At 46.2% G+C, this 21,293-nt stretch overlaps 1 protein-coding gene across 1 annotated transcript; it reads left to right on the top strand.

Annotated features, from left to right (window-relative positions):
* Positions 1–107: 107 nt before the first annotated feature.
* LOC141465606 (1-aminocyclopropane-1-carboxylate synthase-like protein 1) lies at positions 108–14,032 on the top strand. The gene is made up of 14 exons (XM_074149129.1): positions 108–212; positions 1,747–1,806; positions 4,387–4,457; positions 4,998–5,067; positions 6,233–6,299; positions 6,759–6,856; positions 7,444–7,521; positions 8,908–9,008; positions 10,388–10,477; positions 11,377–11,422; positions 11,570–11,711; positions 12,560–12,702; positions 13,073–13,226; positions 13,451–14,032. The coding sequence occupies exons 2-14, from the start codon at positions 1,795–1,797 to the stop codon at positions 13,753–13,755; spliced, it is 1,377 nt and encodes a 458-aa protein (XP_074005230.1). The 5' UTR covers positions 108–212; positions 1,747–1,794; the 3' UTR covers positions 13,756–14,032.
* Positions 14,033–21,293: the final 7,261 nt, after the last annotated feature.

The following is a 21,293-nucleotide window of genomic DNA, read 5'->3' on the forward strand; positions in this document are numbered from 1 at the left end:
GAGGAGGAAGAGGGGGCGACCCGCAAGGGACCAGGGCTCGGCCGCTGGGCGAGAGGAGGGTTGACATGCACAGCTTCTGTAAGCCCAGCGACTTCCAGAGGAGCCCCTACCTCTCTGCTCGTGGCAACATCGCCAACATTTTCCGTGGCTCCACGGAGGAAGGGTACAAAGCTTATCATGCCGACAAGTACGATGAAGACAAGAACCCTAATGTGAGTGAGAACCTCAAGGTGTTTTCCTGGTGTTCTTGCTAGGAAAAAAAACAAACAAACACCCTTTATCTTAGAAGTTTGTTGACAGATACGCTAAAAGTGTGGGGTGTTTTTTTTGATCAGCGGGTGACGCTGCTTGTTTGAGGAAAAGAAATAAAAAGTAGCTTTGCAGAGCATCTGTATATCAAAGATGAAGGCTGTGTTCAGCCCAGGTTTGCACCCTGTGATTTCCCTATCGGGGAAATAATAGCAGCGATAGACCTTGAAAAATAGAACAAATTTGCAGGAACAGAGCTTCTTTTCCTCCTCTCACCTCATCTCCTCTTGTTGCCCACCGAAGACCATCTCAGATTATCTGATTATATCTGATTATGGCAGGTGGTGGGTGCAGGAGATACAACAACTAAGTGGTATACCTCTTCTTTTCTTTTTTCTTTTCAAATTACTTTTAACTTAACGCTCAGCACTTTTTCTGCCTGTTCACGCTGGGCTGCTCAGTTGTGAGTAGCTCATCATACCCCCCTTGTGGCGCAAAGGCTGAGTCTTCATACTTCACGGCAAATTATCACGGAGTAACAAGTATAGTAAATACAAATAGTGATTTATATGTGGATGGACTTTTAAATAGATCCCGCATTCAGATTCTGACCTACTTGAAACTTTAAAAATGTTTTATTATTAGCCCTGGCTTTAGTCACACGGTGTTGGGAGGTGAAAACTAGATTTTTAAGATAGAAAAAGATGTTAAAGTTTTGATACAAGGTGGATTGTGAGGCACAGACTGCCTCTTGTACCAGCTGTTGTCTATGTAGGAGGCAGCTTTGCAAACAAATGCCTAAAATTGGACTTCTGCTTTAGTAACATCTCAAATATACAGTTGCTTAGATTTCCATTTGCATTTTTAAACATTAATTTACCCAACGTCTTCCAATAATGAAAATGTGCTTGTAGATTTGAACTCTTCAAGATCTACTGTGGTGCTAAATTAGCAGGGCCAGATCCTGAACCTGGAACAGGAGGGTCCTCTCTCCCGAGGGGAAGCACTTGGTGTTTTAATCACTTTTTCGTGACTACATGTTTATGTGGTTTCTGAGCAACTCAGTGGAGTGGAATGGTAAGGACTAATAAACGAATGCTTTTAGATAAATGTATCCAAAAACCTTGTTTCAAGCTGCTGCAGAAGGGTAAACCGCCGTTTTCTCAGAATTGGTTTAGAGTTTCTGTTGTAGTTAGATCTATACCAGCGAGTGAATTCAAGATGAAGTTAAACATATCCTGTAAAGAGGTATAAATCATTACTACGTATTGATTTACAGACAGCGTATTGACTAAGAAGCCTGGGATGTATATGTAAACACAGAAAACACACGCGTAATGTCTCGAGTTATATATGGTGAACTTAATGTGAACGGTGTTTTGACTTTCCCTTGGTAAGCTCTTTGGAGGCAATTTTAGTGAAGTGGTGGCCAAGAGGATGTATGCACATGTTTTATGTGTCTATAAATAATAATTTTTATTTTTTTTTTCTTCCTAGGGTATAATAAACTTTGGCACCAGTGAGAATAAACTCTGCTTTGACCTGATGTCTAAGCGGGTGAGTCCTTTCCAAAAAGAAAAAACACTGAGTTTGCTGTGTAGTTCCTCCTTAGTGCTTGCACTTTCCTAGAGTTATTGCTACTGCTCAGGTTTCTCTGGTTTTCGTCCTGATTTTTTTTTTATTTGTTGGAAGTAACTTTTGATTCCAGCCATTTGTACATTTATTGATGCTCTTTTTCCAGGAGGGTAGGAATAAGGGTGTTTTTCTGTTCCTCTTCACAATGGGGTTTGTTTCCCTTTGGGGAATGTACTTGGCTCAGAAAACTGAATGAAAATAAGATGTCTTTTATTTTCTCTTGCTGACAGTACTTGACTCTATTTAATTTCAAGGATCTTCACATCTGTCCCTTATAAAGTTACACAATTGGGACACCCAGTTCTGAACTCACCTGGAATGTGTGAGTGTGGCAGCTCTTGAAATCTCTCAAAATCAGAGCGGGTCAGCTGCTGCCTGCTCGCTTTGTTCAGTGGCGCCAGGGAGAGGCATGAAACTGTTCCACTCAAAAATGAGAAAAAGTTGAAAAAAAACCCAACAGAACCGTGCCATGGAGGAACGTTTTCGTTAAAACCCCTTGATTGCGTTAAAACCCCTGCTCGGGTGCAGCCGGCGGGGCGGGCAGGCGGCGGTTTCTCCTGCCTGAAGCTGCCTGCGGGGAGGGAAGGGGGCTCAGGCTTGGACAGTCGGCCTCTGCGGTTTGAAGTGCGTGGTTGCTCCCGTTCCAACCAGTTCCCACCCTCAAAATGTTCCTTGTTTTATTTCTGCCTGCCACTCCACTGACTCGGGGGGACGCTACCCCACCACTCCGCCTTCCAGCTAAAAGAACAGGTAAGGCAGAGCTGCCGCCTGCATGAAAAAGGTACCTTCGAGGTGGTACCTTCCTTCCTTCGCTGTCCTTTCCCCTTAAAACTAACACCAAGAGTGCAGAGGGAGGTGGTAGTCAGCCGCGTCTTAATTAGCCTTATTATGAAAATGAGTGAAGGCTTTGTGGGCCAGCTTCTCACTCACAGCAGCCCTGTGGATGCACTGAATGCAGCACCAGCTGGGACTGCAGGCAAATAATTGGTTGGGGCAATAACTGCTTAACTGTTTCTACTGAATAAAAGCAACATATCAGATTTCTGTCTTCCAACTTTTGACCCTTAAACTGGAGAATATTTTGTGGCGTGAGATCTTGGCTGGTCTTCCTTTCATTTGGCCCATCTGGTTTCCTTCGCCCTTAATGCATTACCTTTGAGGGTTATCCTCTTTATTATTGCATAGTCCTTTTTGGCCACGTCTGCTGATGTGTTTTATGTTGCATTCTCTAGAGAAGTTTAGGAGAGAGATCTAAGGAGGCACAGTTCTGTGCTGCGTAGGCTTCAAGAACATCTACAGCTGAATAAAGGAACTTAAATCCTTTAATATCAGGTTGTAATTCTGCATGGGATAAGGACAGTGTCTTTAAACCCCAGAGCTTGGCACCAGTTACTAAAACACCGATACAGAGTGTTGTGGTTTTGTTATTATGTGAGAAACTTTCACGCTGCATGTTGAATTCCCCTTCTTCTGTGCACTATCACCTACTTGTTGTGTCTCCCCACTCTCACCTTTTTTTAATTTTAACTTATAGATTTGGTTGCCGTGAAATATTTGGAAGGTATATTGTACATAGTATTTGTTTATTCCCTTTTTGTTGATGTAAAATGTTCTCTTCTCTCTGCCCGTATCACCGCTGTGCTTTCCCTTCCAACTTCATAGAACTGGATTACATGAAACCCTGATATTTACAACCTCGAAACTATTTAGCTAAAAGCAGTGCGATTACTGTATCTAAATGTAAGCATTAAGAAGGGCTCCACAGTTCAGGTGAACCTGTCTTTGAGATCAGAATTAACTCCTAATAAGCAACAAAGTGCCTGCCTCGGGGAAGAATTATCGAGAAGATAATTTCATTTTTCTTCTGTCTTTTGAAAGCTCCCGTTACGCTTTAACACTTATCAAAACTTATCAGAATTACAGATCTGAAGGAGCTGCAGTAACTTGGAACTGAGGCATAAATGAAAGCTAAAATTTGTTTAAAGATTAATCTATTGAAAGTTTATTAAAGAAAATAGTGACTGTGATTCAAAATCCTTCCTGTCTCTTTCCAACAATCTAGACCTGAGCTTTCACAATGGGGACCGACTTCCCAGCGGAAGGCCGTTGTCCTCAGAGCTTGGCCAAAGCGCTCCTTGGGACCCTTTGGGTTGCCTCATTGGCTGAGAAAGTCTTCTGCAGGCAGCTTGGTTACGGGCATCCTGTGTGTTGCCCTTTCTGCCTCCTTGTTGTAGATCTCCCCAGCGAAGTTTTGGCTGTGATAACTTAGCAGGAGCCTGTAGTCGCTCAACCTGGAGTTATCACTGAGCCGTTTGCTGGCCCTTGCTTCTCCGAGCTGCAGTTCTGATGGTCGGTGGCTTTCTCAATCCAGTTTTAGAGCTGTTGAAGTCGCACGTGTGTGTGTGTGTCTGTGCAGGTACATGCCTGCACGTGGATCCCGTCTGTTTCCGTGTTTCCCGTATCCGTGATTGTGCTTTTAATGGCTCTTCTGCTTGCTCCCAGCTGACACAGACCGATATGAATCTGATGGAGCCTCCGCTGCTTCAGTATCCCGACTGGAAGGGACACATGTTGTAAGTCATCCCTTTTCTGTCACGCTTCTCTTTTTGACTCCTTGTCTGATGAGCGGAATGGAGGATTATAAACCGCTTCTGCTACACTCACTGGTTAAAAATTTTCTAGGCTGTTTAATCATCTTTCTCTTTGCAAAACTGTAAATTAGCTGCCCTGCCAGTTCATCCGGTTAAAAAATCCTTTTATGTGAGAGAAGATGCGAGTTTTCCAAAGCAAACACAGTTTTAAAAGCACTGTATACGTTAACAAATCAGGTAACTCCAAGCAGTTCTTTGAGACATGGTGAACGCCTGGGGACTTTAATCCTTCTCTTCTGTGCCTTGATTAAAGCTCATCAGAAATGTTATAGGCATTATCCGGGACGCCTTTGCCGTGTGTAAAAGTCATGCCTGTGGCACGGGCCTGAGCTATCCTCTTTTCTAGCTATTTTCACCGGACTTTACTGTGCCCTGGCTTTATTTTCCCGAGACGTGGACCTGGGGAGGCCCAGCCTCTTGGAGAATAAGCTGAATCAATATTTGCTTTTGTGTCTTTCTCAGTTTACGGGAGGAAGTGGCTCGGTTTTTGACCTATTACTGCAAGGCCCCTGCACCTCTTAAGGCAGAAAATGTGGGTAACCCACTTTCCATTGGTGTCTGTTCTAATGTGTTGCCGTTTGTTGTCAAACAGTTTCATCTTTTTTTTTTTTTATTTTTTTTTTTTTTAATTAAAAACAAACGATTTGGTAAGATGACAGCCTTTTATCATGTGAATGAGATTGATTCATAGCCATTTCAGCAGCTTTTGATGCACGTTTCGGCCAAAACACTTCAGGTCTGCTGTATAGTTGCGTCGTGCTTTACTTTTGTGGGCCAACTCCTCATGCTAAGTGCTCTTGGTGGGGCTTTGTGTTGTCACCTCCTCGTTCAGCTCTGGGACCTACCGTGCCTGTATCCCCTAGCCTCCACAAAGAGCGCTCAGTGTTTCACAAGTTTAATTTCATCCCATTCCGCTCTTACACCTCAGGACAAAAATCTGTAATTGAGCCAAGAGGTGGTTTAGCCTGTGAAAACAGACCCTTTCCAGACTTTGCGGCGGTGATGTATGGAAAGCATCAAGCCCTGAGTCTCCGCAGGACTTGCTGGCTTGGAAGAGATGCAGGCACCTGCAGGGACCGGGGACTCCTGGCTCTGCCGAGGGCAGCGGGAGCTGGTGCAGCCCATGCTTTCCTGGCTGCAATAATTCAGCCGAAACCCCTCTTTCACGTGAAGCGAAGTTACCGGCGATCACTTTGCTGGTCCCTGCTTCTCCAAGGCGGCAGGTTCTGCCTGATACTTGGGTGGAAACTCGTGTTTCCATGTGAGCATCTGCCTTCTACAAGGAGTCAAACCCGCTCCTGTACAAGACGGTGTTTTCCACTTTTGTCCAAATTTGGCAGGAGGTCGGAGCTGCTGTTACCACAAAGAGACGATAACACGTATTAGGTGATGAAAAGGAATTTGCTTTTCTAGCAGTTCAGAACTGCTCTCCAATTTTTTCTCTACTTCAAGCCTACTCTTTTTCTGAAGTGCTTGTTAGAATCAAGAACGGAGCCAGGACAAAGTGTCTCTGAAACAAAAAACGGGACTAAAGTTATTTCTGGTAGAAGTGGGATTTCAGCAGGAAAAATCTGGGGACATCCATGCTAGGGAATTGGGGAGAAAATATATTTCAGTGTTATGGTCAGGAATGATTATTTTATAGCGTTGTCTTGCTGTGGATGGATTTATCACTAGCCTCTCTCTTTCTTCTGTAGGTGATCGTTTTAAATGGCTGTGGCTCTTTATTTTCTGCGTTAGCTACAGTTCTTTGTGATCCAGGGGGTAAGTGGATGGTTGGAAGATGGTTTTTAATGTTTGTTTTTGCTGGAAAATAAGGTGTCACTCCATTTAAATACTGTTTGATGGGAATGAGGGAGCGGAATTGACATTGGCCTGTTGCAAAGTTCTTGTTTTCTGTGAGATTGTGCTGTGAAATTCATCATCCCCGTGGTCTGCAGATGTCATGCACTCACACTTGGTGTCCTGCCCTGTCTGCCTTCACTGTTTTCGTGATGCCCTCTTTTAGTTTGTCATACTAAATGCGGGCTATAGTTATGTTTACCTGGGTTCTTCCAGAAGACTAAAGAAATTAATGTAGAAATGAAGTGGAGGAAGAGGCAGTGAGGTTAGAGTGTTTCCAGGGGGCACAGCTGTAAAAAAGCTCTTGTGTTTAGCTGAAGCACATTAGAAGAGAGAGGACTGTGATCTTTTGGTAACCAATTTTGTTTTCCTTGGTTCCAGAAGCTGTTCTGATTGCTACTCCCTTTTACGGTGGTATCACCCAGAGTGTCTTCCTCTATGGTAATGTCAAGCTGGTGTATGCCTATTTAGACAGTAAGGTAAGATCTGAAGGAAGGCAATACCAACTTCTGTAGTTAAAAAATAATTGATACTGGAAAGTGCTGAGTTTTGGAAACCTCTGAAGGCAGCCTTCAGAACAAGGGTAGGCTGCAGCCCGTGGGCATCTTCCCAATTTATTGCTGGGAAACTGGGCACATAATTTGCAAGAACGTTGTTTGAGACCATAAATCTGGATTCCAGTCTTGTCCTTTTCTTGTATCTTACTCCCAATAACGGCTCTTGAGAGGAAAAAAAATGGTCATTTTGAGCCTCAGAGACAGAAGTATGTACTGTCCTACTAAAGATGGTCCCAGGGGTGGAAGAGCAGATGGAGATGTGGCATTGTTTTAGTTGTTCAAGGATAACCAGAGAATTCTCTGTGTGTGGCCGGTCTGTGATGAACATTTCTTTGATTTTATTTATTTATTTATTTATTCTCTCTGTAGTATAAAAGGATAAGAAGATGAATGCTAGGTCATTATTGTTGGGTTTTTATTTTCTTTTGGGGAGCGTTCCTCAGGGGATTGGCTCAAGGCAGACTCCATTGAAATAACTTGGCCTTTTTTATCTTCGTGGTGTCTTTCAGATTACTGGAACAAGCACTCGGCCTTTTCAGCTTACAGTGGAAAAACTGGAAAAGGCCTTGCAGGATGCCCGGGCAGAGGTGAGCGTAGCTGAGCTTCATGTTACCAGTTAAGACTACAATATATTTGAGACAGCAAGTCCCAGAAGGGGCCTAAAGATCAAAACATTTTCAAAACCTGACTTTGTGGTTGTCCTTGTAGAGCACCTGAGCTGAGACTGCTTGCAAACTAAGGGGCAGTCTTAGGGAGAATCCCCCCACTGTTGTGTCTGCCCATTTTGGTCACAGCAGAAAGGATAAACCCAGGAGTACCAGGTCATTCACAAAGCGCCGGGACCCATTCATATCACACCAAAAAAATGTACTTGGGCATGCACTAAAAAGCAGGGACTACTCAGGGTTTGTCCTTCAGGATGGCCAGCTGAGTTACCCCAAAACTTACTGCGCTGCACAGTAGTCCAGATGAACCCACTAAGCCCACCAGGAGTTTTAGCAGGAGGGAGAGAGGTGCAAATCTAGAGGATAAATGCAGATGAGTATCAGCTTTCTGAAGAGTTAGTCTGTAAGTTTTGACATTGCCCTAAGCCCTGCATATATTTCGCCGCATCTTTAGATCGTTACCGGCTCTGACACCTCCAGCAGAGTGTGCTCTATATAAGAGCAGTTTGCATCCACCTAGCTCAAATTGCTGTCTTTCTTGCCTCAGTCATGGGGAGTCTTCAGTAGTTTGTAACTTCCCGATTACTGATACAGCTCAGAGAAAAAGTTCTCTTCCATGCTGAGAACATGGGAGAGCATCTGTCTCATTCATTGGTGGATCAGATGGCAATGGTTGTTGCAGACTCCCTCTTTTCAATATCATACATCCAGTCTGTAATTTTTTCCTCGGTTCACTTGCTGATGAAGGGTCTGGAGAACAAGCTTTATGAGGAGCGGCTGAGGGAGCTGGGGGTGTTCAGCCTGGAGAAAAGGAGGCTGAGGGGAGACCTTCTCGCTCTCTACAACTCCCTGAAATGAGGGTGTAGCTGGGGGAGGGTCAGTCTCTTCTCCTAAGGAACAGGTGACAGGACAAGAGGAAACAGCCTCAAGTTGTGTCAGGGGAGGTTTAGGATGGATATTAGGAAAGATTTATTCACCAAAAGAGTTATGAAGCATTGGAAGAGCCTGCACAAGGGAGCGGTGGAGTCACCATCCCTGGAGGTATTTAAAAGCCGGGCAGACGTGGTGATGAGGGACATGGGTTAGTGTTGGCTTTGTCAGTGTTGGGTTGATGGTTGGACTCGATGATCTTAAGAGTCCCTTCCAACCTAGAGAATTCTATGACTCTGTGATTCTAAGCTTTGAGATGAAAAGTCATACTGGAAGATTAAGGGGAATCTTGTGTCACACTCACTGCTCCAGTAGAGGGACTGAAAATTCATCCCATGATGGGCACTCTCTTAATACTGCATTGTTTGTGTTCTGCAGGGTGTCGCTGTAAGGGCCTTAATTCTTCTGAATCCCCAAAATCCCCTTGGGGACATCTACTCCTTGTCAGAGCTACGGGATTACCTGGAATTTGCTAAAAGGTACGTCAGTTTGGAAGGCTCAGGCATTCTGAGTCGATACGGCTTCCAAAATCTGATGGACTACTCGCTGTCCCTAAATTTATCTGCAAATATCTTTTAAGTCAGGCAAACAGTCTGTTGTTCACACACAGTCGTGGGCTTAGGAGAGGAGAGGGAAGTCCTGGGGACAACGGAACATGGACCGTGCAGTCATCTGGAATGGCAAAGCAACTTGCATCAAGGAATGCAAGTTTTATTTGTTAGTAGTCCTAGAAAACACTATGCTGCTGTGCTTCTCTGATAGGAAGCCGAGTTCCTTTCCTCTCAGTTTCTCTGTACGTGCAAAGACAAAGAAATATTATGAATAGGGATTCCCAGCTTCGTCATGGATCATGGATGCTCTCTGAGATTCAGAATCTGTGAGATTCTGAGTGGATGATGATACAGCTTGTTCTAGACAGGTAGTACGTGCAGGAGTTAATCTTCACCACTGCATTAGAAATGACTAAATTTTTATTTCATTATATGGTTGCACTGGCTGACAGGTGGGTATATCTCAAATTGCTTCAATGTACATATAATTATTCTCATCTGGTGGACGAGAAGCTCAACACAAGACAGCAACGTGTGCTGGCAGCCCAGAAAACCCCCCGCATCCTGGGCTGCATCCCCAGCAATGTGGCCAGCAGGGTGAGGGGGGGATTCTGCTCCTCTGCTCCGCTCTGGTCAGCCCCCACCTGGAGCACTGTGTCCAGCTCTGGAGTTCTCAGCACAGGAAGGACATGGACCTGTTGGAACAGGTCCAGAGGAGGCCACAAAGATGCTTCAAGGGCTGGAGCACCTCTGTGCTCTGAGGACAGGCTGAGAGAGTTGGGGTTGTTGAGCCTGGAGAAGGCTCCGGGGAGACTTGGAGCCCTTTCCAGTCCCTAAAGGGGCTCCAGGAGAGATGGGGAGGGACTCTTGATCAGGGAGGGGAGCCATAGGATGAGTGGGAATGGTTTTAAACTGGAAGAGGGGAGATTTAGATGAGATCTCAGGAAGAAATTCTTGCTGTGAAGGTGGTGAGACCCTGGCCCAGGTTGCCCAGAGAAGCTGTGGCTGCCCCATCCCTGGAGGTGTTCAAGGCCAGGTTGGATGGGGCTTTGAGCAACCTGGCCTAGTGGGAGGTGTCCCTGGCCAGGGCAGGGGGTTGGAACTGGATGATCTTTAAGGTCCCTTCCAACTTGAACCATTCTATGATTCTGTGATTCTATAATAGACCTTTTGAGTTGTGAAAAAAATGCTTTACTTCTGCAAAATGTGGTGTCGCTCTTCTTTGTGTAAAGCGAGGCCTGAGTTTATCTCTGCTTCTAAACCAGGAGCAGCCTTCCTTTCGTAATCTCTGTTTTGTCCTTTTGCAGACATGAATTGCATGTGATAGTAGATGAGATCTACATGCTGTCAGTTTTTGATGAATCAGCCACGTTTCACAGTGTCCTAGGCATGGACAGGTAAAATCAGCTCCTACTTCCCTGGCCACCTTCCAGTGACAGTTCAACATGATGCCCTTGCTGAGAACTTGTGACTGGAAGTTAAGTCATGAGCTTGCAAATTCTGAATCTGCCTTACACTGATTTCTTTTTTTTTTTTTTTTTTTGTAAATTCTGAACGGCGAATGCATTTGGTCAAGCCCAATCTAGCAAGTAAAAAATGGTAGTTAGTTTTCTGTCGTGGTAGACTTTTCAATGGGCGCTTTGGTATTTGCTTGTGACAGTCCCCAAAACTGGAAACAGATGTTTCGTTTGTTGAGAGTGAGGCTTTTCTTCCTTCCTAAACATTTTTACCTCTTTCCCACATTTCTGTTGATGCCTGTAAAGACTTTCTGTTGCTGTTTACTTTCTTTTCTTTTTTTTTTCATACAGTAGTCCCAGCTCACAGTGTTATTACAGACTGGAGAATGGGTTTTATTAGGTATTGATTTAATGAGAGGAAAAACTTTTCAAATGTCACCTTTTAAAAAAAAAAGAACTTGATCTCCTTCTGCAGAATATTAGGGTTTCAAAGAAAGAAAATTACTTCTAATTCTTGGAAAACGCCTTGGCACAGGCCTAATATCTAGCATTATATGTACAGGCTTGATACATGCAGGAAACCTGCGCAGGAAATACAGCGCTTGCAAGTATCTGTAAATCTGAAATATTTAAAAATTGTGTCTAAAACTAGTTCCGGGGAGTTCCTAGCTTCTAAAGTTAGGTGGGATTTGCGTTTTCCCTACCTGACTGATGTTCCCAGCTGCACCGTTTGCTACTGTGTAACGCGCTGCCTCTCTGTTTCTGCGATGCTGCACTGGTGATCCAAAAGCCCCAGCGCCCATGACACTAACTGCCCGTCTGCATCCTTCTACATACAGATTGCCTGATCCCCAGCGGACCCATGTGATGTGGGGAATAAGCAAGGTGGGTGCTGGTTGCCATCCTGGCTTCCTGCCTTGGTAGGGCTGGCCTGGCATCCTTGGGTCCCTCATGCTGGAAAGAAGGCGGCAGTAGTAAGAGAGTCCTGGTCTTCCTGGGTAATAAAGTAGTCTCTCTCTGTGTCTCCTGCAGGATTTTGCTGTCTCTGGGATTCGTTTTGGTACTTTATACACAGAGAACCAAGATGTTGCTAACGCGGTGGCTTCTTTGTGTTATTTCCACGGGGTTTGTGGGCCTGTCCAGCACAAGGTTGCCCAGCTGCTCAGAGACAGAGGTGAGTCAGTAGCTCCGTGTCTCATCCCCTGCTCCTCTGTGTGTCTTGGTACCCAGGGGATCCCCTCCCTGTACTTTCCCAAGTGGTCTCCTGGTTTTGCAGCTTAATTAACAGTCTCCTGTAATCCTGGAGCTGCCAGTGTAACACGAGGCTGACGGTTCTAAAGACCGTCAATGGAACTCGATGATTCACAGATTCATAGATTGGTCCAGGCCGGAAGGGACCTCCAAAGGTCATCTAGTCCGACCTCCCCGCAGTCAGCAGGGACACCCCCAACTAGACCAGGTTGCCCAGGGCCTCATCGAGCTTCACCTTGAATATCACAAGGGAAGGGGCCTCAATGATGATCTTTAAGGTCCCTTCCAACTCTAACCATTCTATGATTGATTCTATGAAAAGGACCGCTTCTGCAGAGCTCCTGATGAGCAGAATTAGAGGAGCGGCTTTGAAGAAGCGTGGTAACTTTTTGTATAGAAATAGCCAGTGTTGGGTAGAACCAGCTGAACAGAAACAAGGAATTCAGGCTTGTGGGATGAGGGGAATGGAAGTGGGTTTTTAGCTTTGCTCCGGATGGAGTGCTGACAGTCCACAAGAGCCAAGAGCTATGAATGTAGGCAAATGTCCTCAGGAAGGGGAAGGAGGATATTCTTCTGCACAGACGTGAAACTGCTAAATAGCTCTTGCCCCTCTGTTTGCTATTTGAGGAAACAGAAAACAAAAAAAGAAGGTGAAGGGTGAAAATGGAAAAAGGCACCATGAGTGAGTGCTTTGGAAACTTGAACAGATCTGAATTCTTTCTCAGTTTGTGATTATTTTTTTTTTTCCCTTTATCTTCTCCTTCTGGTCAGACTGGATCAACCAGGTGTACCTGCGGGCCAACCATGCCCGCCTAAAAGCTGCCCATACGTATGTGACGGAGGAGCTGAAGACGCTTGGGGTTCCTTTTCTCAACCGCAACGCTGGCTTCTTTGTCTGGATTGATTTCCGAAAGGTTGGTGGTCCTAGGGAGGGGTGAGGGCAGGCACACGGTGCAGCTGCCTCTAGAGGAAAGTTTAACGTTGCGATAAGCGGTTTTGTTTTAACAAATGTGTTCTCTGATGAGCAGAGGGAAGGGCTTGCCTGGTATTTCTGTCCGTTCTTTTCCTTTCGTCTGTCTGTGCATTTCCCTCCTTGCAGGAATCTTACTGCTCTCAAGCCACTTTCCTCCCCATTTCTTCCTTTATATCACAACTGCTGTGCTTCAGAGGTAAAAGGTGTCTCCCCTGGCCTTTGCAGACCTCATGGGAATCACAAATTCATGAGGATCTCAGTGAGTTAGCCTGTATGTTACTAACCTCTGGCCCTTCTGCTGACTCTCCTAGTACCTTAAGACAGGCACCTTTGAGGAGGAGATGCTGCTCTGGAGGCGTTTTCTGGATAACAAGGTCCTCCTGTCCTGCGGTAAAGCCTTTGAATGCAGTGAACCTGGATGGTTCCGCATCATCTTTGCTGACAAGACCCACCGGCTACAGTTAGGTGAGTAGTGTTTTCTTCTCTTTTTCTTCCCACCGGAATTTCTGCAGCACTGTTTCCTCCTCTCCTTAATCCTAAACTTACCCTATTACTATTATTATCCTCTTGTCTTCTCCGTTCTTCCTCCCTTTCCTTCCGTCCTCCCTTTTTTTTCTAGATCTGACTGATCTGGGGACACTCGTGGTTAAACTAATCCGCTAGTGTTTGTCCTCCTTCTACCGCTGCAGGTATGCAGCGGATCCGCAAGGTTTTGGAAGAGAGGGAGCAGGAGATACTGGCTGAGGAGAAGGAGCAGCCTTGTCAGTCGGATCAGGAGGGCAAAGCAGACAGCACAGATGAAGTCATTTTTGTGTCCCGCCACCAGGAGCCTACCTGTGCCGGTGGCTCCAACCTTGGTGACCTTATTGGCCTCCTGCAGCAGCAGATGCGTTCATCCGACTGGCTACAGAAAAACACCGAAAAAGCCGAGCAGTTTGCCCAGGAAAAGCCGGAGATCTACGACGTCTTCACCAAACTGGTGGGGAAGCAGTAGGAGGTCGGTTTCCTAAGCAGTGACTGACCCTGGGCCCCTAACGGCTCAGCAGTGACTTCCAGCAAATAATATATTTTCTGTATAGCAAGAAAATCACTTTGTAAAACCCTTCCTCTCCCCCCCTGTTTGAGATCTCTAATTTGTATTATATAGATGCGTTCCTTGGATTGGGGTGAGGGTAGGGAACGGTGGGGGTCTTGTTTGCCTGCTGCCCCCTGTCCTGCAGCATCACTGTATTTTTTATTTCATTTCTAATGAATACGCTCTTAACTCTCTTATAAAGTGCCGTGGTGTCATTTTTTTATGCTTCTTACTTCATGCTTTCCAGGAAGACAGAGACTTTAGGTTGTTAAAATGTGTAAAGTTTCCCTTTTCCTGAAGGATGATAGGGTGTGACTCGCTATTTTGGGGCCAGAAGACGACTGCTGTCGCGAAGAGATGGTTTTGTGAGACAGAACAGCCCTAACTTAGCCTCAGCTAAGGGTAAAGAAGCATCCGTAGGCATTCATCTGCCACCCTGTTAGGTGTACCTGATTTAAGCCCCCGAGGTGGCACCTCCCACCATTATCAGGGTAATTAAGGCAATTTTTTCCGCTGTGTTTGTCAGTTTGCAGGGTAATTTTTTGACTAAGCAGTACTCTGCAGTCTCTTTCCTCTCTTTTCCATTTTAAAAGACACCGTTTCCTGTATGATGGTGATAGAGTGTTTCTGTTGGAAAGCTTCTTCCACACATACAAAGGTCTTTCATTTTTGGTACTATACAATTTTACCTATCTTAAAGGAATTTAAGCTGGTTTTTTTTTTTTTTTGCATGGATATTAATCCAGAGTTCAAGGAAACTGCCCGTGAAAACTGAATGGAAGCGCACCTTTCTCCTCGTGTCCTTTGTTCTAACAGTAACCAAGTTTCATCCTGGTGGCATTATGGAATCTGTTTATGTAATGAGTTGGAGGGGCGATAGGTAAAATTTAGGTTAAATTCTGTGCTGTCAAATAGTTGGAATTTGCTGATCACAAGCGCAGAATCATTTTCCACTCTTCTGATCAAGCCTTAAGATGAAATTGGAAAGGCAGGGAAAAAAACCCCACATGGTCCCATGAAATACTGCATCTCGCTTGGCTTTCTTCTCTGGAGATCGTTTAGGAGAAGGGTAGTATTGAGAATTAGCAGGAAATTCAGCTTATTCTTTGGTTCAGTCTTCGAGTGAAACAGCTTTCATTTCCCAGTGACTTTGCGAGGTCGGCTGTCAGTGATGGGTGGCTCATGGCGGTCCTGATGGCTCTGCTGGTGGTGGTCTTGGGCATCGTAGGCGTGGGCAAGATGGACAATGTCTTAATGAGCATGTGACAAAAGCACATGTCTGCATCGTAAACCAAATTACCAAGGAATAGGTGGCAAATGGTGTATGTGACTGCACTTTGGGGAGGTGACGGTGGAGAATTGCCGGGCAGCGAGAAGGAGGGCCTGACCGGTGGCTGGGGAGAAGATGGTGCTGCATGTGGCGGCTGCGAAGAGTAACCGGTCCCTCTCTCAGATGCCAGCGATGACGCAAGGTTGGTGAGGTGACTGTTAAGGGACAGTTATAAGCTTCGTATTTGCTTATTAGGTTGGCATTTGTCCACGTATGGTATTTTTAAGTACCTTCTTTGACTATTTTATTTTCCATTTGCTCTTGCCCAGAGAAGCTGTGGCTGCCCCATCCCTGGAGGGGTTCAAGGCCAGGTTGGATGGGACTTTGAGCAACCTGGTCTGGTGGGAGGTGTCCCTGCCCATGGCAGGGGGGTTGGAACTGGATGATCTTTAATGTCCCTTCCAACTGGAGCCATTCTGTGATTCTATGGTTGCGTGTCCACAAAGAAAGCTCTAGCAGGAGACAGATCTCCTCAATGGAACGGGAGGTGAGATGTACAGCCACAAATGGATTTACAGGTTTGCCCCCTCTTATTTACATGTCCCAAGGAGGGTCTCGGCAACAAAATTTGAGGGAGAAAGCTCTTTGAAGCGAGGAGCCGGGTAAGACTGTAGAGGCGTTAGTTGAAGTGGTATTTCAGGGGATTCCTGTAACAAACCCAACGAGTTAATTACTCCTAATTTTCTTTTCTTTCGGCATTCTGGTCACTCCTATGGTTGGAGTACTTTAATATAGAGGAGTAACAATTAATATAGTCTTTTTTTCACAGGTAGACATTTACTGCTCAGAAAGCAGGTTTATCGCCCCATCTTGTGTGCGGAAGCAGCTCGTAGAGCACAGCTCTGCCCGGGAAAGAGGGTGTAAAAACACCTGCGGAATCCTCACAGCTCATCTAATGTGGTCCAGGGTGGCTTCTGTCTGAGCCCACTGTCACTCAGAACAACAGGACAGACACGCGCTTTGGTGCGTGGAATATTTTTCCATGGGTTTTTTTTTTCAGGTTTAACGCCTGCCTGAGGAGCTGAAACTCCAAATATAACAGGAAATGAGGCCGGAGAGAAATGCGCCGGTAGGAGTCTGCAGGTGGAATCAGCAACATTTGTCTCGATGGTACGAACCCCATAAATTTTAAAAAATGGCCTTTCCTAGCTGAAAAGAATTGGTAAACATTCAGGAAGTCCCATGTATATTTATATAGAAGTTAAATCGACTCTTATTTGCTCTAAGAATACCCTGCCAGTAAAACACAGGCTCTGCCGGTACAAATTGATTGTTCCTTCTGCCCCTTCATCTTAGATGTTCTCTCTGCTCACTGTTTATTATTAATGGCCTTTTTTTTTTTGGCTTTTTTTCTGTGTGGCAAATCTTGACAGGAAAAAAAACCCAAACAGATAGAGAAATGATTAAGGAGTGTCCCCCTCCTGCATTTCTTTCTTTTACCATTTTGTCAAGCAATGGGCAGACAGAGCAGTACCCGAAACGATGAAGCCGGTCAGATCTATATTTAGAAAAAAAAACGCTGCATTTTGTCTAAAATAAGAAACGCCATTGAGATAACACTGTGCCTTCATTGCTTGTGTCCACTGTAATTAAACAAGATGATAAAACCCACTTTGCGTATGATTTTTGTCTTGAAATTGTGGTGTTGGAGCACAGGGAGGATCCTAAATGGCTTCACGGTCCTTGCCATGTTCCGGTACCTCTCTCTTCTCCCCCCTCCCTCCCCTTTCTCTGCTGCAGAGAAACGTTCAGCATTTTCAGGCTAGAGGCGGCGATTTCTCGTGCAGTGCAGCTCCGGGCAGCAGAAACCTTCCTAACATACATTTCAGGTCTTACCCTTGATGTGTCCATGTTTTTGGGAGGGAAGAATCTAGGAATCTCCAAATCATTCTTATATCGTTAAGCGAACAGCAGAGGCGGGGCCCATTCTAGAGAAATATTGATGAAGGATCACACGTGCTTAAGGAACAAATCTGTGAAGATGAGTTTTCCCTTAAAGAAATCGAATAGATCCCAAGCGAAGTATCTGAAAGGGAAAATATTCACTAAAAACTTAATAGTTCTCCACCTTAACTGAAGAAGTGCAGCGGCTCAAACGCACTGTATGGTAGATTTTTTTTCTAAATAAATCCTAATACCTTAATTCTTGTCTTTCTCTCTTAGAATGCATCCTACAGAGCGTACAGCTGGGCTGACTGCTGTGTGCTCCCCCCCTGCCCCCGTCCTCAAAACCACCCAGTTCCTTAAAACCTGCCTTGGGCTCGAATTATCATTTATATTGACGATTTCTCTGCGGTCCTCCTCCAGTTATTTGGTTACAGAATCCCTCTGTCGCTCTTGTGCTGCTGGCAGAGCCGTGATTTCATCTCATCAGGGACGCGGTGGCACACAAAGGCTGGGTAAAAAAAAAAAACACCTTGTCCTGGGGGGAGCAACACAAATCGCCCCCCCTGAAAATTTCCGCATGTAAAGTAGCAGGGGTGAAACAGGGTAAAGCTGCTTTTTGCACTCCTAGTTGCGCGTGCGGCTTGTCTTGTGTAGGTTTGGCTGACCTAGCAGGGTTTGACTCTTTCTGAAGCGAGTCAGACCGCGTCGTGAAGAACAGGGCGAGGTAACCTGCAAGGATAAAAATCCCAAAAGACGCGCATTCCATCGGAGAAAACCAGAGCGGGGAGATAACGCTCATTCTTCATTCCAATTAATGCTTTATTTATTACCCACTTACATAAAACACTGGCGACTGACCGATGACAAGATTATCTGCAGCCGACAAATGTACGGAAGAGTCGGAGATGGTTATAAATACGCTACTTTTTGTCCTCAGTTTGCCGGGATTGGTTATTTTTAGCCAAGAGCCAGTCGACCTTATCAAAACGAAGAATCAAAAAATAGTCTGGAAAAACACTGCAAGGAGAGGCTATTTTTAGCTCTCCCTGTATTCCCTGCTGCTCTCCAGCAGGGGCTGATGGCACAGCTCCCGCGCAAGCGCTTCGTTATTCTCGGCGAGCGCTTGTCGTGACCTGTCCTTTCCCTGAATACCTCGCCGCAGAGAGCATTCCATTGATTAAAGATTAAGGCATCTGCAAACCGGGACAGCTGAAAGGTTTAGGGAGGGGGGGGCGGGTGGGACGTAGACCAGTAGAGCCATATTATAGTTTTTTTGAAGGGGACGCTTCCCTAACTGAATATCCTCATGTCTCGCATCCTTCAGCGGAAGCTACAGCAGCTCCAGACCTCCAAAGTATATTTACATTTCTTTTTCCTTTCAGTTCAGGAAAGCAGAAGAGGATGTAGAGTTACAGCCGTCAGACAGATCGGTGGCTGCATTGACCAGTGCCACCAGTCACAAGCCAGCAGCCCTGGAGGGGTACGAGGGACTGGCTCAAGAGACAGAACTGTGCAATTGGCTGCTAGAGACAGTTTAGCGATGAGCCTAATTGTAAACTCAACGGATACAAATGAGAGTATCCTTTGGTGGTAAGACTTAAACCAAAAGAATGAATGAAGACAATGGCCTGGCTGTTACAATACCCTGCTTTCTCTTATATTAGAACCTCTTTCATTTAGTCCAGTACCTTATAGTAGGCCATTAACCTACCCAATGGTAGTGGCCATTAACAATTTTTTTGGAATTCCAGTCCCTAAAGGGGCTCCAGGAGAGATGGGGAGGGTCTTGATCAGGGAGTGGAGCAACAGGACAAGGGGTAATGGTTTTAAAGTGAAAGAGGGGAGATTTAGCTAAGATTTCAGGAAGAAATCCTTTCCTTTGAGGGTGGTGAGACACTGGAACAGGTTGCCCAGAGAAGCTGTGGCTGCCCCATCCCTGGAGGTGTTCAAGGCCAGGCTGGATGGGGCTTGGAGCAACCTGGTCTGGTGGGAGGTGTCCCTGCCCATGGCAGGGGGTTGGAACTGGAAGATCTTTAAGGTCCCTTCCAACCCCAACCATTCCATGATTCTATGAAACTGAGCTGTGATTTTTTTAGTTATGCTACGCCATAGGTTGAAAACAAGGTGGAAAAGAGGTCCCCAAGACATTAGTTTTCCTCTTCCTATTTGCCTTTAAGAATTATCTCCTTTTATTATAAAGGTGGTTTCAGAACGTGCGGCTTCCAGCACTGACTGCGTAAGGCGCCCCACGATCTCACCTGCAGCTGCTTTACGTGTGTGGGGACACGGCAGCAGAAGGCTCTCCGAGCATTTCTTTCTCTCCCGTACGCTGATCATCCCAGCAGAAAACGCAGGGTGACGTCTGCGACAGCCGGGAAATGTATGGCCTGATGGTAAAGCCCTTAAAAACAAATTCCCAGATGAACCCCCCCCTCCAAAGAGTCATATGAGGCAGGACATAAAAGGGCAAAGCAAAGAGAGACAAAATATCTGATTTCTCCTGTGCGTTTATAAAAATTGATAGCCCGTTATCCAGATGCTGATGAATATTTTTACAAGCTATAAACGGCAACCTGGAGTCTAAAAATAGAGGCTGTGCTGCAGACTTGTCTGGCTTAGCTACATCACTGGAATATAAACAGGCTCCCTGATGTGGTTTCAGGGAAATCTCTATCAAAACAGAGCACATCCTCCATTTTTCTTGCTATTTTGAAATAAAATAGCGGTTGCTGCTCGCATTTCTTTAATTCTAGCTTTTAATGAAATGGCATGGCTTCCCAAATTTTCCCACAGGGGTGAAACGCTCCTCAAAGCCTCCACGAATGTTTCAGCTACAACCCATTCGCTGCACTTTCTTCCCCCTGGCAGAGCAGGGAGGCAGAAGAAGCACCCCTGGGCACCGCACGGGATGCACTCGGTGGTCCCCGGCCCCCCCCCCACTCCCACATGTGGACTAGCCTGTGTCCCTGTCACACGACGGGGCTGCAGATCCCCCTCCCCGGCTCAGACACATCCAGGCTGAGGCTGAGGATTTCCACAGCTGCAGAGATCCCGGCGCTCGTCCCAGCAGCCCCAGCACATGAATGGTGCCCCTTCCGATTCACAAAATCGGACACGGTCCATTCACCCTCCGGAAGGAGACTTCTCGCCTCTGGTTCACGAAGGGGGAAGCTCACAGCAATTTCAAGCTGATGGGTTAAAACCAGAAAGGTTAGATGCTCTGACAAACCCTCAGAACTTGCACTAGGGAGGAGGAAAAAGCCGGTACCAGCTCAGATGAGACACTTTAAGATCTTTCTGTTGTTGGCTTTGAGTGTCGCGGGCAGGATGAAGAAGGTGGCAGCGGGTCTGAGGAGAATGCTCCCTCCCCTGCTGTGCAACGTGTGCAAGAAGGGTCTGAGAGGAGGAAGGGAAAGCGCTGCCGTGAGAGCGTTTCTCCCTTCTTGCGGGCGCACCGCGCCGTCTCTGTGCGTGCCTGCATGTGGATGGCTTTGCAGACAGCCGTTTTCCCGAGGGCAGGAGAAGCGAAAGAGAACTAACCCGTCGCTGGCAGTCCAGGCTCCCTGAGGACACAGTCCTCAGCCAGTGTGTGTGCAAGAGAGACCCGGTTTAGAGCAGGGAGAGGTACTACACCTCCCCCACCCCCCCCCCTCGTCCTGTCGCAGGCACCCGTTGCAGGGTGGTACGCCATTGTGCGTCAGATGCAAGTAAATACAAATGGATACAAGCAAAATTGAAGAATAATGCATTTGAGGCCAGCCAAAGCTGACACCGAGATACACGTGGTAAGAGTTTTTTAAACAACCAAGGAATACAGGATAGGACCAGAGCTGGCCCACCGCCCCGTCCTGCATGCCTTGTATCCCTGGTAGCGGACTGGAGATGCTTCTGGCCCAGAAGTCAGGTGGCTGAAGCATCTACAGCAGAAGAAGTTACCATGGCAGGACATCTCTAAGCTCTGGTAGCTCCACGGCTGTTGCAATGTTCCCTGGAGACCCGCAGCTTTACAAAACAGAGGACTCACTTTCAACCAGCCCGTATCTGTCCTCAGCTTGGCAGGAGGGGAGAGCCAGTAAAGAGGTGAGAACTGTTTACAGGTGGGAGATGTAAAGCCATCCTTCTTCCCACCTCAGCGGCACTGAACGTCATCAGGGGCTGCTGGTGTCAGCCCAGGGAGCAGGGAAAGGTCAAGAACACGGGTGCCACATGCAGGGCCCCTACGCTGCTACTGCTGAAACAT

Source organism: Numenius arquata, chromosome 6 (genome assembly GCF_964106895.1).
Source record: "Numenius arquata chromosome 6, bNumArq3.hap1.1, whole genome shotgun sequence".
Lineage (NCBI taxonomy): Eukaryota > Metazoa > Chordata > Aves > Charadriiformes > Scolopacidae > Numenius > Numenius arquata.